Source organism: Phoxinus phoxinus (assembly GCF_949152265.1).
Source record: "Phoxinus phoxinus genome assembly, chromosome: 3".
NCBI classification, from domain to species: Eukaryota; Metazoa; Chordata; class Actinopteri; order Cypriniformes; family Leuciscidae; genus Phoxinus; species Phoxinus phoxinus.
This window is the reverse complement of record NC_136878.1, coordinates 3485266-3499017: the sequence shown is the minus strand read 5'-3', so window position 1 is coordinate 3499017 and position 13752 is coordinate 3485266. Positions and strand designations below refer to the sequence as shown.

General features: G+C 38.4%; 1 protein-coding gene across 1 annotated transcript in view; it reads left to right on the top strand.

The window, feature by feature from the left end:
- LOC306995541 (cystatin-A5-like) overlaps window positions 1-12864 on the top strand; it is a 214476-nt gene extending 201612 nt beyond the window's left edge. Inside the window, exon 4 of the mRNA XM_079607238.1 lies at window positions 12840-12864. Within this exon, the coding sequence (XP_079463364.1) occupies window positions 12840-12843 (4 nt within the window). The 3' untranslated portion in view covers window positions 12844-12864. The remainder of the gene's footprint in view (window positions 1-12839) is intronic.
- The last annotated feature ends 888 nt before the right edge of the window (window positions 12865-13752 follow it).

The following is a 13752-nucleotide window of genomic DNA, read 5'->3' as shown; positions in this document are numbered from 1 at the left end:
AATGGATAAAGCGAGACTTGAACAAATTATCAGAGGTGCTTCTGCTGATTCTGATCTGATGTTGTTACAACTGCGCCTAAGAGAAAGGAAAGTTAAACCTCCTGGTTTCTTGGAGTTGTTGAATGAGATAAAGACAGCTGAAGAGAATGAGCTTGCGAGACGTAGGATTGGAATGCCAGTGAAATCATTGCATCTGAAAACTGATTCTGATGTGGTGAATAAGCTTAGAGCTGAAGAGCTGAAATTGAAGATGAGAAAATATTAATCTAAGGTGCCTGCTGATTCAATGAGGACTGATTCTGCTGCAGAGACGCAGGAGAAGAAAAGAGAAAATACTCGTGGAGACACTGACGTGGAAGAGTTGAAGATGCAGATTCAGAAGTTGAACAAACGTCTGGAAGTGATGAGCATAAACTCAACTGTTGAGCCGATTCAGACAAAGAGGTTGAATTACAGAGAAATGCCTTTGCGAAGAAATGCAGAGAGAAGGTTGCAGCCTAAGGAGGATTTATTCTGATACCGTTGTGGTGAAGACCGACATATTGCCACTAAGTGCAGAGCCACAGAGAATACTGAAAAAGTGATTCAAAAGTTGGTGAGATCGCTCCATAGAGCTAAAGGTGAAGTGAGCAGAGCAAAGGATGATTCTACTGTGTCCGGTAATCCAGATTGTTTCTCAAAGAAGGGAACTACCGATGTCAGTGAGAAGGATTGTGTGCCGAGAGGTCTTGTGGGTCCAGTCTCTACCATTTCAGTTGAAATTAATGGATGTTCATGCAGTGCATTGCTTGACAGTGGGTTGCAAGTTACCATTGTCTTTGAGCCTTTTCATGAGAAGCATTTGTCAGATGTTCCAATTCAACCCTTGAGTGGATTGTCGATTTGGGGACTGAGTGCTAGTACTTATCCGTACAAGGGATACATACTTGTGAATGTGTCATTTCCCGAGTCGCTCACAGGGGTGAAAGAAACAGTGCCTGTATTAGCGCTGGTGTGTCCAGAACCTAAGAGTCCTAAACACGTTCCTGTTATCATCGGAACGAATGCAAGTTTCTTCCAATGACTAATCTCATTGGGACAGGAGTCAGAATTTTCTGATACTGTACATTCCTTGAGGATACAGCCGAAATCCAAACCTTGTATGATGGCAGAAGAACGCATTAACAGCCACCTGATATGTGAGTAAAGACCACTGCTTTTTATATCAGTTATTCCCTACAAACAATGATTCATATAAAATATGACAAATATCTGATCTGTCCTTTACATTGTCAACTCTTGCTTTGTGCATTTTTAGTTATTAAAGACGTGTCTGTCACCTCGACATTAGAATATTAAAGTTCATATAATCTGTTCAATACATCCTCGGTTTTCAGAAAGTTACACTGTATTTCGTATGCAAAATGCACCTTTGGTGAATAGTGTAGAGTTCCTGTTGCTTAAACTGTAAAGGCAATGTCATGGGTTCAGTTCCCAGGGGATTCATGAACTGGAATTTATCAAATGTATAGACTTCCCAGAATATTAATAATGCAAGTCACTGAGCAAAAGAATGTATCAACTGAATAAATGTAAATGGTAATTCATAGGCACTGATTCATACAAACAGATACATAAACCAACTGTGAACATAAACTGGTCAACTGGAACAACTGGTTACGTGGTGAAATAAAACCTGAAATAAAATAAACTGTCATTTCTTGTGAAATCTTGTTAGATGACAGATTGATGTTTTCTCTGTGTGTGTGTGTGTGTGTGTGTGTGTGTGTGTGTGTGTGTGTGTGTGTGTGTGTGTGTGTGTGTGTGTGTGTGTGTGTGTGTGTGTGTGTGTGTGAGTGTGTGCGTGCGTGCGTAAGTGCGTGTGTGTGTGTGTGTGTGTGTACAGGTCTACCAACCTGTCATTTCTTATGGAATCTTGTTAGATGACAGATTGACGTTTTCTCTCTCTCTGTGTGTGTGTGTGTGTGTGTGTGTGTGTGTGTGTGTGTGTGTGTGTGTGTGTGTTTGTGTGTGTGTGTGTGTGTGTGTGTGTGCGTGCGTGCGTGCGTGCGTGCGTGCGTGCGTGCGTGCGTGCGTGCGTGCGTGCGTGTGTGTGTGTGTGTGTGCGTGTGTGTGCGTGTGTGTTTGTGTTTGTGTACGTACAGGTGTGTGTGTGTGTGTGTGTGTGTGTGTGTGTACAAAGCAAACACAAACACACACCTGTACAGGTGTGTGTGTGTGTGTGTGTGTGTTTGTGTACAGGTGTGCGTGCGTGCTTGCGTGTGTGTGTGTGTGTGTGTGTGTGTGTGTGTGTGTGTGTGTGTACAGGTCTACCAACCTGTAGAGGTCTCTGATGCAGTTGTAGAGGACCCATCCATCATCGTGGAGGTCAGGCTGCACCAGAATAACAATATTCACTAGAACATCACGGCAGACTCTCTTGTCTACTCAAAGAGCCCAAAATATGCAGTACTGGTCCAGCCTAAAACTCCCATTTTCCCCATCCCATTTTCAACCGTGATGGTATTCAGCACTCCTGGCCGTGTGATGTTGCTTAACTAATATATTTTATAAATATAAAAATGTTAAATTATTATTTTTTAATTTTTATGTTAACTGAGTTCAGTCCCGGGCTGCGTTCCAGTCCACTTTTAGACGCGCACTTGCCTTCCCTAAGCACTTCCCCTCGGGGGGAATCCCTGCCGCCATTTTGAAGTGCGTTCCACTTCGTGGAGTGGACGAGGGAAGTTTATATGGACAGACCCTCGTTCCCTCGATTTTGACAGAGGCCTACACCTTCATATGTAGGCCTACACTTCAGGCAGCTCCATATACTACAAAGCAAACTCAATTGTGACGTCAACGCATATTGCGTTTAATTTACCCCACCACAGAAAACTCTATGATATATTAATTATAAAATAAAATAAAATATTAAACAACTCAAACACACCTATAGTATATCGGCCTACATATAGAATGCTGCATTAAACAATTTCGTAAGAAAAAAAAAATCAACCCCTTCTAAGTAATCAAGGGCTAAGTAATAACCCCTTCTAAGGGCGTAGCACATTCCAATTCGGCCTATTGCAAAGGTTCAGCCAGTAGTGGGCACTCATGCACCATAAGCAATGATGTATACATCCGAGTGAATGAGACGGAGGGAAGTTAGCGAGTGAAGGGCATGACAATTTTGGACTGGAACGCAGCCCCGGTGTGGTGAAGTGCTGAGTCCCAGCGAAGTGATGAGTCCCAGCTTAGGACCCCATACCTGATCTTAAACTGTTCTCGCAATTCTTAAAGGGCCCCTATTATGGAATTTTGAAATTTACCTTTCATGTAGTGTGTAACATAGATCTAAGTGAACAAAAACATCCTGCAAAGTTTGAAATATGAAAGTGCACCGTATATAAAGTTATTGTCTTTCAAAAGTAAGAGTCGACTCTGAGTCATTTTTATGAACCGTTAGAAGACCGAAGCTTTTTCTCTGACTAGATGACGTCAACTTGTCAAGTTATTTGAATACGATACGCCCACTTATTGCGCTCCAAGGCCAGGGAAAACATCATGGCGATGAGACGCTGTGTTCTGAAGTGCGGCTCAAAAGCCAACTTTTTTCATCTGCCCAAGGAGGAGCATTTGAAGACTAAGTGGGGGACTCCCAAAACAACATTAGGAACATTTTAAATGTCATAATAGGTGCCCTTTAATGTAATCAATCAAACCCCTGAGCGAACTCTCGTCTCCTCACCACAGGGCTTCTCAGGTGCTGCGAGCAAATCACTCCACAGAAGTAGCAGTGCTTCGCCTTCTGAGAATATAGTTCCCAGTATGTATATGGTTAGAAGATGGCTGTGTCTCATGTGACCTTGTTATTTGTACACGCTGTGACTTTACAAATCACAACATGTAAATAGGAAAATGTTGGTGTTATTTTGTCACTTATTGGGAGCAGTATGCTAGCTGGAGCTGTTTACCTCCAGTCTTTGTGCTAAGCTAGGCTAGCGGTGGGTGCGTCAGACAGAGTTACGACACGCACGGAGATGAGAAGGGTGTGTGTGGACTTATCTAACTCTGGGGGATACGGTGAATAAGCTAAAGTCCCAAATTGTGTTTGTTTGTTTTTTTTACTGTAAAGCTGTTTTCAGTATCTCAGTATCTTATATTTTTCTTTGGAGTAGTATTTGCCAGTTGACACATAGCCTACAGTGTCACACCTGAAGGATTTCAAACTGTTTCTGATGAAACACTGAACGCAGCACACACTAGTTGCATATGTTGTGAAATATATGTCATAACGTCTTTGTTTCGTTTTTCTGGAAAAACGAGAAAACCTATATACATAAGATGTATTCATTGACTTTGGTATTACTTATTGGTAAATTATAACAATTCTAAACTGTAAGTTTAATTGTCACAACTGTTTGCTGTAACATCAGAACTCTATCACATGTCTGCAGAACGTACTGTGAGTTTGTTGTCATCACAGGTTACACTGCAGTGTGTGTGTGCCCACATAAGGGCCCTGCACACACACTCAAAGGTGCCAGAATACACTAATAATGGTCTGGAAATAAAAACGCAACTGCAAAATAATCATATCTGTTTTGTATATATATATAATTTTATCATGTACTGTATATTATTAATAATACAAACACAATTTTGTTTTTATTTAATTTCTATGAATGCTGATAATATTGTGCCAGCTTGTTTCATTTTTACATTGATTTTTTTTTTATTCTAAGGTAACAACAACATAGTCATGTGTGTGTCCACAATTTCTACAAAATGAAGTGATGACAATGAAATTAATCGTGCTATAAGGTTCAGAGTGTCTTTCCCGCACATCATTATGACGCTGAGACTCCAAACACTTACAGCTTGAGAAGAAGAGCTCTGCTTTCACGCCAATTCGTACGATTTTTGCTAAATCATACATATTTTACAAGTTGCCCAATTCGCATGAATTCGAACAAATAACCTAGACTACACCTGACCCCTTCCCTAAACTTATAATCATAACTGGGGTTTAGACAAATCATAGGAATTGCTCGTGAGATAGCGTTGCCTTTTCCAGTAAAAAGCTACTTTCCCCAACGATTTCTATTTCAGAGAAATGCCGTTCTTTTGAACTTTCTTTGAACTTTAAATACATTGAACTTTTTTTATCAAAGAATCCTGGAAAAAAAATGCACACTGTTTTCAACATTGATAATAATAATAATAAATGCTTCTTGATCAGCAAATCAGCGTATTAGAATGATTTCTGGAGCATCTGAAACATTTCTCAAATTATAACATCTTGTACTCTTAAAAATAAATCTTCCAAAAGTTTTTTTTTTTTTTTACAGTAATGCCAGATGGAATAAGTATTTTTGTTCAGGCAACAGTTCTTAAAATAAACTTCTTTTAGAGTGAAGAACATTTAAAAAAATCTTAAGAACATTTTTCCACTATAAATAACTTTTTCTTGAATAGAAAGGTTCATAGATGTTAAAGTTTCTTCATGCACCATCGATGTCAATAAAGAATCTTTATTTTTAAGAGTGTCTCGCTACTGTTGACAGAGAGATCATGCAAACCAGATTTGTATTTGATAATGACATTTAAGCGAGAAGACATAATCAAATGATCCGCACACATACTGTATCTGTACAACAACAAAAAAGAGTAGAACTAGAGTTCTTTTCTTACTCTATAAATGTATGATCTGTAGAAGATACTGATTCTTTTAAATTTGATTTATTTTTTTTGTTCATCAATTCTTTGAAGACTGGTGTAATGATGCTGAACTTTCAGCTTTTATCACAGGAATAAATTACATTTTACAAAATATTCAAATAGAAAACATGTTATCTCAGATTCTCTAAACTGTTAAACATTGCTCTGTATTTTGTTAACTAAATAAAGAAAAACATTATGCTTTTGTGGGTCAATTTGAAAGGGATAGTTCATTAAAAAATAACATTTCTGTCGCACTCATGTTGTTTCAAAATTGTGTGACTCATTCTGTGGAACATAAATCAAATTTGTCAATTATGTTTTTGTATACAATATAAGTCAAGGGGCACCAATATTGGTTCAACTGGTTCCCGATGTTCTTCAGAATATCTTCTTTTCTTTTCCACAGAAGAAAGACAGTTTTTTATTTCACAACATCCAAAAGTGAAACTCCACCTATTCATTCAGTCACTTTGATTTGATCAATAGAATTACAATGACGCCTGATGTCATGCGATTTTGGCTGCATAAATAGTGGATCAGAATCGATCTGTGAGACAGACTGCCTGATAATACAGTTTATTTCATCCCGGCTTTGATCACCATCACAATGACTACAGCAGAGATAAAGCTTGGAGGATGGAGCCCAGAGAAGCCTGTCACTGACGAGGTGGAGAACATGTGCATTAAGGTAGGAGACAGAAAATCACTCATATCGTAAATGCAGATTTTTTTTTAAACACAGCCTAGTAAAATTATCTATTTTGGTGCTGTGAAATGAGTTGGGCAAATTATTTGTTGTTATTTTTCAAATAAATGTTTTACTTTTCACTTTTTACATGAGTTTTCTGATATCTGACTGATAGACGTAACTCCCTAGAGACCAAAAAACTAAATATTTTTAAAATAATAATAATAATTATATAGATTAATATAAAATGTGCATTTGTTTATTCAGGTAGCGAACCAGGCTGGAGTCCATTTTGATGTCTTCATTCCTAAAACCTATAGTGTTCAGACAGTGGCAGGAAGAAACTTTGTGGTCAAGGTAAATGAGTGTTTTATATTGTTTTTATGGATTTTGAGTTTGATGTTTTCACTGAAAAACTTTCGGCACAATTTGTATGTTTCCAATATCAACAAGCCAACTATAGCAGTGTGTCCTAAACGGGTGCGAAGTGTCCAGTAATTTTCCCATCCTCTCTGAAAGGTAAAATGTGTCACTGTATAAAGTTTCTCTGCATTTGTATAAGATAAAACTTTTCTCAACTTTGTAGCGTTGCTGGACACTCAAATCTCTGCAGTGGTCACTGTAGCAGAACTCGTAGAAATATGTTTGCTTTGTCATGGAAAATGAATGTGCTTAGGTTTCTATCAATGTGAACAGAGTTTTACATGGAAGAGCTCACTTATAAATCCATGTGGATTTCTCTCTCTCTCTCTCTCTCTCTCTCTCTCTCTCTCTCTCTCTCTCTCTGTGCGCATGTGTGGAGTGACTGGGAGGAGCGCGTGAGTGTTGAGCTAGAGGCGGCGTGTTTGAGTGAGTTTTTCCCCCTTTTTTCCCCTTTCCTATTTTTCTTTATTAATGTAGTTTAGTATTTTGTGGTTAGCTGTTAGGGGTTGTGGAAATGTCGGCAGACTCTGATGGGTTTGCTACCTTAACAGCCCGGAACGGCTGTAAATGTTTACCTGATGACTCGATCACAGTCGAAGACTGCTTGACGGCTATTAGTAGTGAAATAGGTGCTCGGAATATTCTGTCAGCGTCTAGAATGAATAAAGCTGTTGTTGTGTTTTTGAAAGAAGAGTCTATGGTTCATCATTTAGTAGAAGTTGGCTTATCTGTTGGTGATGTTTTTCTGCCTGTCTTACCGCTGTCGAGCCCGTCTAAAAAGGTAACCCTTTCCAATGTGCCGCCTTTCATTTCTAATGATTCACTTGAGCGTTTACTTGGCCGCTATGGTAAAATAGTGATGCCGATTAAAATGATCCCCCTCGGTGTTAAGAATCCAAACTTAAAACATGTGATGTCTTTCAGACGTCAAACTTTTATGATCTTGAATGCCGAATTTCAAAATTTGGATGTTTCAGTGAAATTGACGTTGGCCGGTAAAGATTATAAACTTTTTTTTAGCACGGATTCACTGAAATGTTTCTCTTGCGGGATTTTTGGTCACACAAAACAAAAATGTCCATCTAATAAGGTGACTGAACAAAATGAGACTGAACCTAATATACCTCTGGAGCCGGTGGCTTCTACCTCAGGGATTATTAACCAGAGTGTAACGTTAGGTAATAAAACTGATCAGCGGGCTGTATCGGACTCCTTGTCTAATGACGAGGGAAATACGAAAGAGCACGCCAGCAATGATGCGGATGCAGAAAAGTGTGTAGTGAACACTGAGTGTGTTAATGCCAGCAGTGGGGCGGCTGAGATCGCCGCTGTGGGACCCAGTGATCCAGAGCGCCCGCGGGAGTCAGATGAGCTCGCGGAGGCCGGAGAGTTGCGGGACTCGCGAGTACCCGATGGCCTGTCACTGAGTGACGTGGAACAGCTCTCTGAGAGAGTTGAGACTCAGTCTGCAGATAACGAGTCTGATAGTGAAGAATCTGAAATTGTTGATTATGTCACGGATGTTAGTTCACAAGGGAGTTCTGTAGAAAAACATTACAGCCTGCAAATGAAGCCGCCTTATTATACAGTGCAGCAAATAAACGATTTTCTTGATAGTACTTTCAATCAGCGAAGACCAAGATTAGAGAAGTATTTCTCTAATTTGCATCTTTTTGTTGACTCTTGTGTTGTGGCTATGAGAAAAGCTACGCTGGAGGAGCTTGATCAGCCAAAGAGATATAGACTCAAGAAGCATGTGAGTGCTGTTAAAAAAAGACTGAAAATATGTCACAAGAAATAATAGAGCCATGTTTATTTGCAGGGTGATATTTTTTCTTTTTCCTTTCCTCATGACAACCTTAAATATTGGAATTTTTAATATTAATGGTGGTCGGGGTATAGAAAAGAGAGCAGCTGTATTTGATTATTTGCGCTTAAAGAAAGCAGATGTGATTTTATTGCAGGAAACGCATTCTGATCAGAAGAATCATACTCAGTGGAGCAGTGATTGGAAAGGTAATGTTTCGCTAAGTCATGGAACAAACCTCAGTGCAGGTGTTGCTATACTTTTTTCCCCAAGTGTTAGTAGTGAACCAGACATAGTTGAGGTTGTGCCTGGTCGGATTTTGAGAGCTGATATTGCTTTGGGTGATACACATTTTTCCTTTTTTAATGTATATGCTCCAAATATTGGTCAAGAACGTATTATGTTTTTTAAAATACTTTCTGATGCTTTATCACAGTGTCCTCAGGGAAATATTTGTGTACTTGGTGGTGATTTTAATTGTACTGTTAATCCAGATTTGGATAGGAATCATGATGAACCTCATCCACCTTCTGCTGAGAGTTTAAAGAAATTACTCAATGATCATAATTTAGTAGATGTATGGAGGGAGGCCTTTCCTGGGGAGAGACAGTACACATGGTTAAAGGCTAACTCAAATAATATGTCAGGAGCTAGACTTGACCGTTTCTATGTTGTAAAAGGTAATAGGGGAAGGTTCTTTAATAGCTCAATTTCGCCATCCTTTTTATCTGATCATCACTATGTATCTATTAAAGTCTCTGTCTCATTTCCTAGATTCTTTAAATCACATTGGCACTTTAATAATAGATTATTGCAGGATTGCACCTTTATTCACTCTTTTAATCTTTTCTGGAAGACTTGGAGAGAGGAGAGATGCAGTTTTCAGTCATTGAGTCAATGGTGGGACATTGGTAAAGTTCAAATTAAGACTTTTTGCCAACAGTACACTGCTCATAGTACTAGAGCCCTTAAAGAAAAAATGAAGTCTCTTGAAGAAGATATTCTTGGGCAAAGCAATGACTCTACCCACAACAATTCATCTTTTATCGTCTCGGTTGCAAGAGATAAGATCCTTTTAAAGAGTTTATTGGAGGAACGAGGAAAAACAGCCTTGCTAAGGACCAGGTTTGCCCAGCTGAATGATATGGATGCTCCAACAGTTTTCTTTTTTGGACTCGAAAAGAAGTCAAGAGAGAAGAAGCTCTTTCATCAATTGAAGATGCCGTGTGGTGGAGTTACAACTGATCAACGGGAAATTCAAGCGCATGCTCTTTCCTTTTACGAGGATTTATACTGTTCTGAGGCATGTGATGGAGTTCTAGCTGATGAATTTTTAAATGATTTATCTAAGTTATCTGAAGAGGAACATGATGACTTGGACAGTCCTTTATCATTTGGAGAACTTTCACAAGCTGTTCAGGAGATGAGTTCTGGGAAATCACCTGGTTTGGATGGACTTTCAGCAGAGTTTTTCAAGTCTTTCTGGAATCTTATTGGACAAGACCTATATGGTGTTTTTCTTGAATGTATTGATCAAGGAACTCTTCCTTTGAGTTGTCGAAGGGCAATTTTGACACTAATTCCAAAAAAGGGTGATCTTGGGTGTTTAAAGAACTGGCGTCCGGTATCATTGATCTGTGCTGATTTTAAGATACTATCAAAAGCATTGACTAATAGACTTAAAAAATGTATGGCATCAGTCATTCATCAAGATCAAACATTTTGTGTTCCTAAAAGGTCGATTTTTGATAATCTCTTTTTGTTGAGAGATATTATTACTGCAGCAAAAATGCATAATTTGGATGTTGGGTTTCTTTCACTGGACCAAGAAAAAGCGTTTGACAGGGTGGACCATCAATATTTATTTAAGACCCTGGAAGCTTTTGGTTTTGGTCCTTATTTTGTTTCTCTCATCAAAATGTTATATAAAGAAATTTACAGCATGTTAAGACTTAATGGTACATTAACTAGGCCTTTTTCTGTAACCAGGGGAATTAGGCAAGGGTGCCCTCTTTCAGGTCTTCTGTATGCAATATCCATTGAGCCTCTCTTAATTTCACTTAGAAAGCAACTACATGGAGTTAATATTCCTATTTTCCCTAGTGTAAAACCAGTTAAACTTACAGCTTATCCAGATGACATAACAGTTTTTATAAAAAACTCTGAAGATGTTTCAAGATTGATATCCTCTTTAGATAGATTTCGACAAGCTTCATCTGCACGTGTTAACTGGGGGAAATGTGCATCTTTGCTGTTGGGAGATTGGCAGGGTGGAGGACCTCCCCAGCTGCCACAGCAATGCACATGGGCCAGAGATGGCTTTAGAGTTCTTGGTCTTTTTTTTGGGACTAAAAGTTACACAGAAAAGAACTGGGAAGGGCTATTTGATCGGGTGATTCTTAGAATTCAGAAGTGGCGATGGATTCTTCCACAACTCTCTTACAGAGGGAGATGTTTGGTTATTAACAACTTGGCAGCTTCAATGCTATGGCATAAATGTACTGTGTTGGACCCTCCCAAAGAATTACTTGTTGGTGTTCAAAAAGCATTTGTTAATTTTTTTTGGAATGGTTGCCATTGGCTTCCTCCAGGTGTCCTCTATCTCCCTGTGGCAGAGGGAGGGCAGGGATTAATACATTTAGAATCAAAGATCATGGCAATGAGATTGCATACACTGCAAAAACTCCTGTACTGTTCAGATCAAGTGCCTTGGGTTGTTTTTGGTCTGCATATACTTAAGACTATTGGAGGGATTGGTCTTGACAAACAGTTGTTTTTAATGCAGAAATCCATTGTGGAGAATACCCTTTTTTTGCCTTTCAGTTTTTATGGATCAGTACTCAAATCATGGGATTGTTTTAAATTGCTAAGAAAAGAGGATGAGCATTATGGTATTGCAGAACCCCTTTTTTACAATCCTCTTTTTGAAGTTCCAGCTAATGTGTCCTCATCTTTAATCACCCAATTTTTGAATGCTGGCATTTCAAAAGTTATGGATTTGATTGATTTAACAAAAGGCCAATGGAGAACTGTACATGAACTTGCTAATCAAGCTGGGCTAACTTCGGTTAGAGTTGTGGAGGGAATAGTTAGGAGCCTTAAGGCCTCTTTTCCTCCAATGTTGATTTCTTTTATAAGTAATGTTCTTCTGAATGGTTCTATTCCTCAGGCATTTCCTGAATTTAAGGTGGTTCTTAAGGATTGGGAATTTGTGGATGACACAAGCCTAACAAACTTACTGAAAGGTTACGGGGATTTGGTATTTGATTGTATTGAGAAGAAAATGTTATATCATATTTGTGTGAAATCTGTACATCTTGGACAATTGAAACAAAGATTGGACACTAAATGGAGGACTTGGCTTTCTATTCCTGATGAGGTATCTCCATCCTGGAGAATACTGTATAAACCCCCTATCTCTAAGAGATGTGGGGACCTTCAGTGGAGGTTATTGCATTGCATTGTTGCCTCAAATTCTTTTATTTCAAAGCTTAATGAGAATATTTTACCGATATGTCCTTTTTGTACTGCAATTGACACTGTTTTTCATATGTTTTGTGAGTGTCCTAGACTCTGTTCATTGTTTGAATTGTTGGCAGAAATCATTGTGAAATTGGGTTTCTCGTATACCAATAGTCTATTTATTTTGGGTTGCCTTTATAGAAAGTCTTGGCAGCAACAGTGTACTCTTGCCAACTTTTTAATGGGGCAAGCTAAATTAGCAATTTTTAAGACACATCAGTGTAAAAATGCTGGAGAGGATGTAAGTGTGGTGCCCCTTTTTAAGTCTTTGGTGAAGTCAAGAGTGGTCATTGAATATACCTATTATCGGCACACTAATAATATTCCTTATTTTGAACAGAGATGGTGTGTTGGAGCGGTTTTGGTGACTATAAGTGAATTAGGGAATCTGGTATTTAATTGGTAATAAGAATTGTTTTTTTGTTTTTTTATGTTTTTTTGCTGGTTTGTTATTTAGTGTTTTCACACATTAAAGTGTTTTTAAAAGTCTCTCTCTCTCTCTCTCTCTCTCTCTCTCTCTCTCTCTCTCTCTCTCTCTCTCTCTCTCTCTCTCTCTCTCTCTCAGGTGAAGGTTGCAGAAGACGATAAGTATCTTCATGCGATGATATTTCAAGCTCTCGACTGCAATGGAGGGAAACTGACTGTGAAGGGAGTCCAGTACCCTAAAACCAACAAAGACTCTCTGAAATCCTTCTGAACACTTCTAACCGCATGCAGAAAATAGTCGGTCTGATATAATAACAGACACACAATGAACTGCCATACTGTATAGAGGAACTATAGAAAACTGTTTCATTCCTCAATATTAAACTCAATATTCAAACCCTCATTGCCTGTGTCAGTGTGTTTATAGGTGAAGAACATAATTTCTAACATTGTTTTATGCTGCAACAATAAATAGAAAAAAAAGAAAAATCTCCATTCCGAATTTTGAAAAGCAAAAAGTAGGGGTCTTCTTTTTTATAGTAAAGTGTGAATGACAATAATTTTTAATTTTAAGTCTCAAGTCTAGTTTTTTATAGCTATTTATAGCCCGTTCCACTACAAATGAGATCAAAGGTCAGTACAATTAAAAACAGTCTACAGATAATAACAAATAATAAAACCGATCAAAAGACAATAGTCAATAATAGCAACAAAAAAAACAAACAAAAAAAAACACATAACAGAAGGAAAATACAACTGCCAAATGTCAAGAATTATTAGCCATAGAACAAAATGTCATTTGTGGAAGCAGATCTGATGTCAGGTGGAAGAGTATTCCACAGCTGGCAACAGAAAAAGCCCGATCCCCTTTAGTTTTCAAAAGAATTTTAGGAATTGCGAGAAGTAAACAATTAAGTGATCGTTGAGGTCTACATGAATTCATATGACTTAAATTAGTAACATATTCTGGGGCCAGGCCATGGACAGGTTTATAAATGTAGAGTAACACCTTATAATGAATCTGATATATTATCGGAAGCCAGTGCAGCTTTGCATTTGATTTGAAAGATATTAATAAAAACGATGTTAATTCAACAAGCGCAAAGTATTTACTTCCTGTTTTCGGTCGAAGTCCACAGTAGTCGATTGTCGAGTTCACACGCGTGATCATAGGTAACTA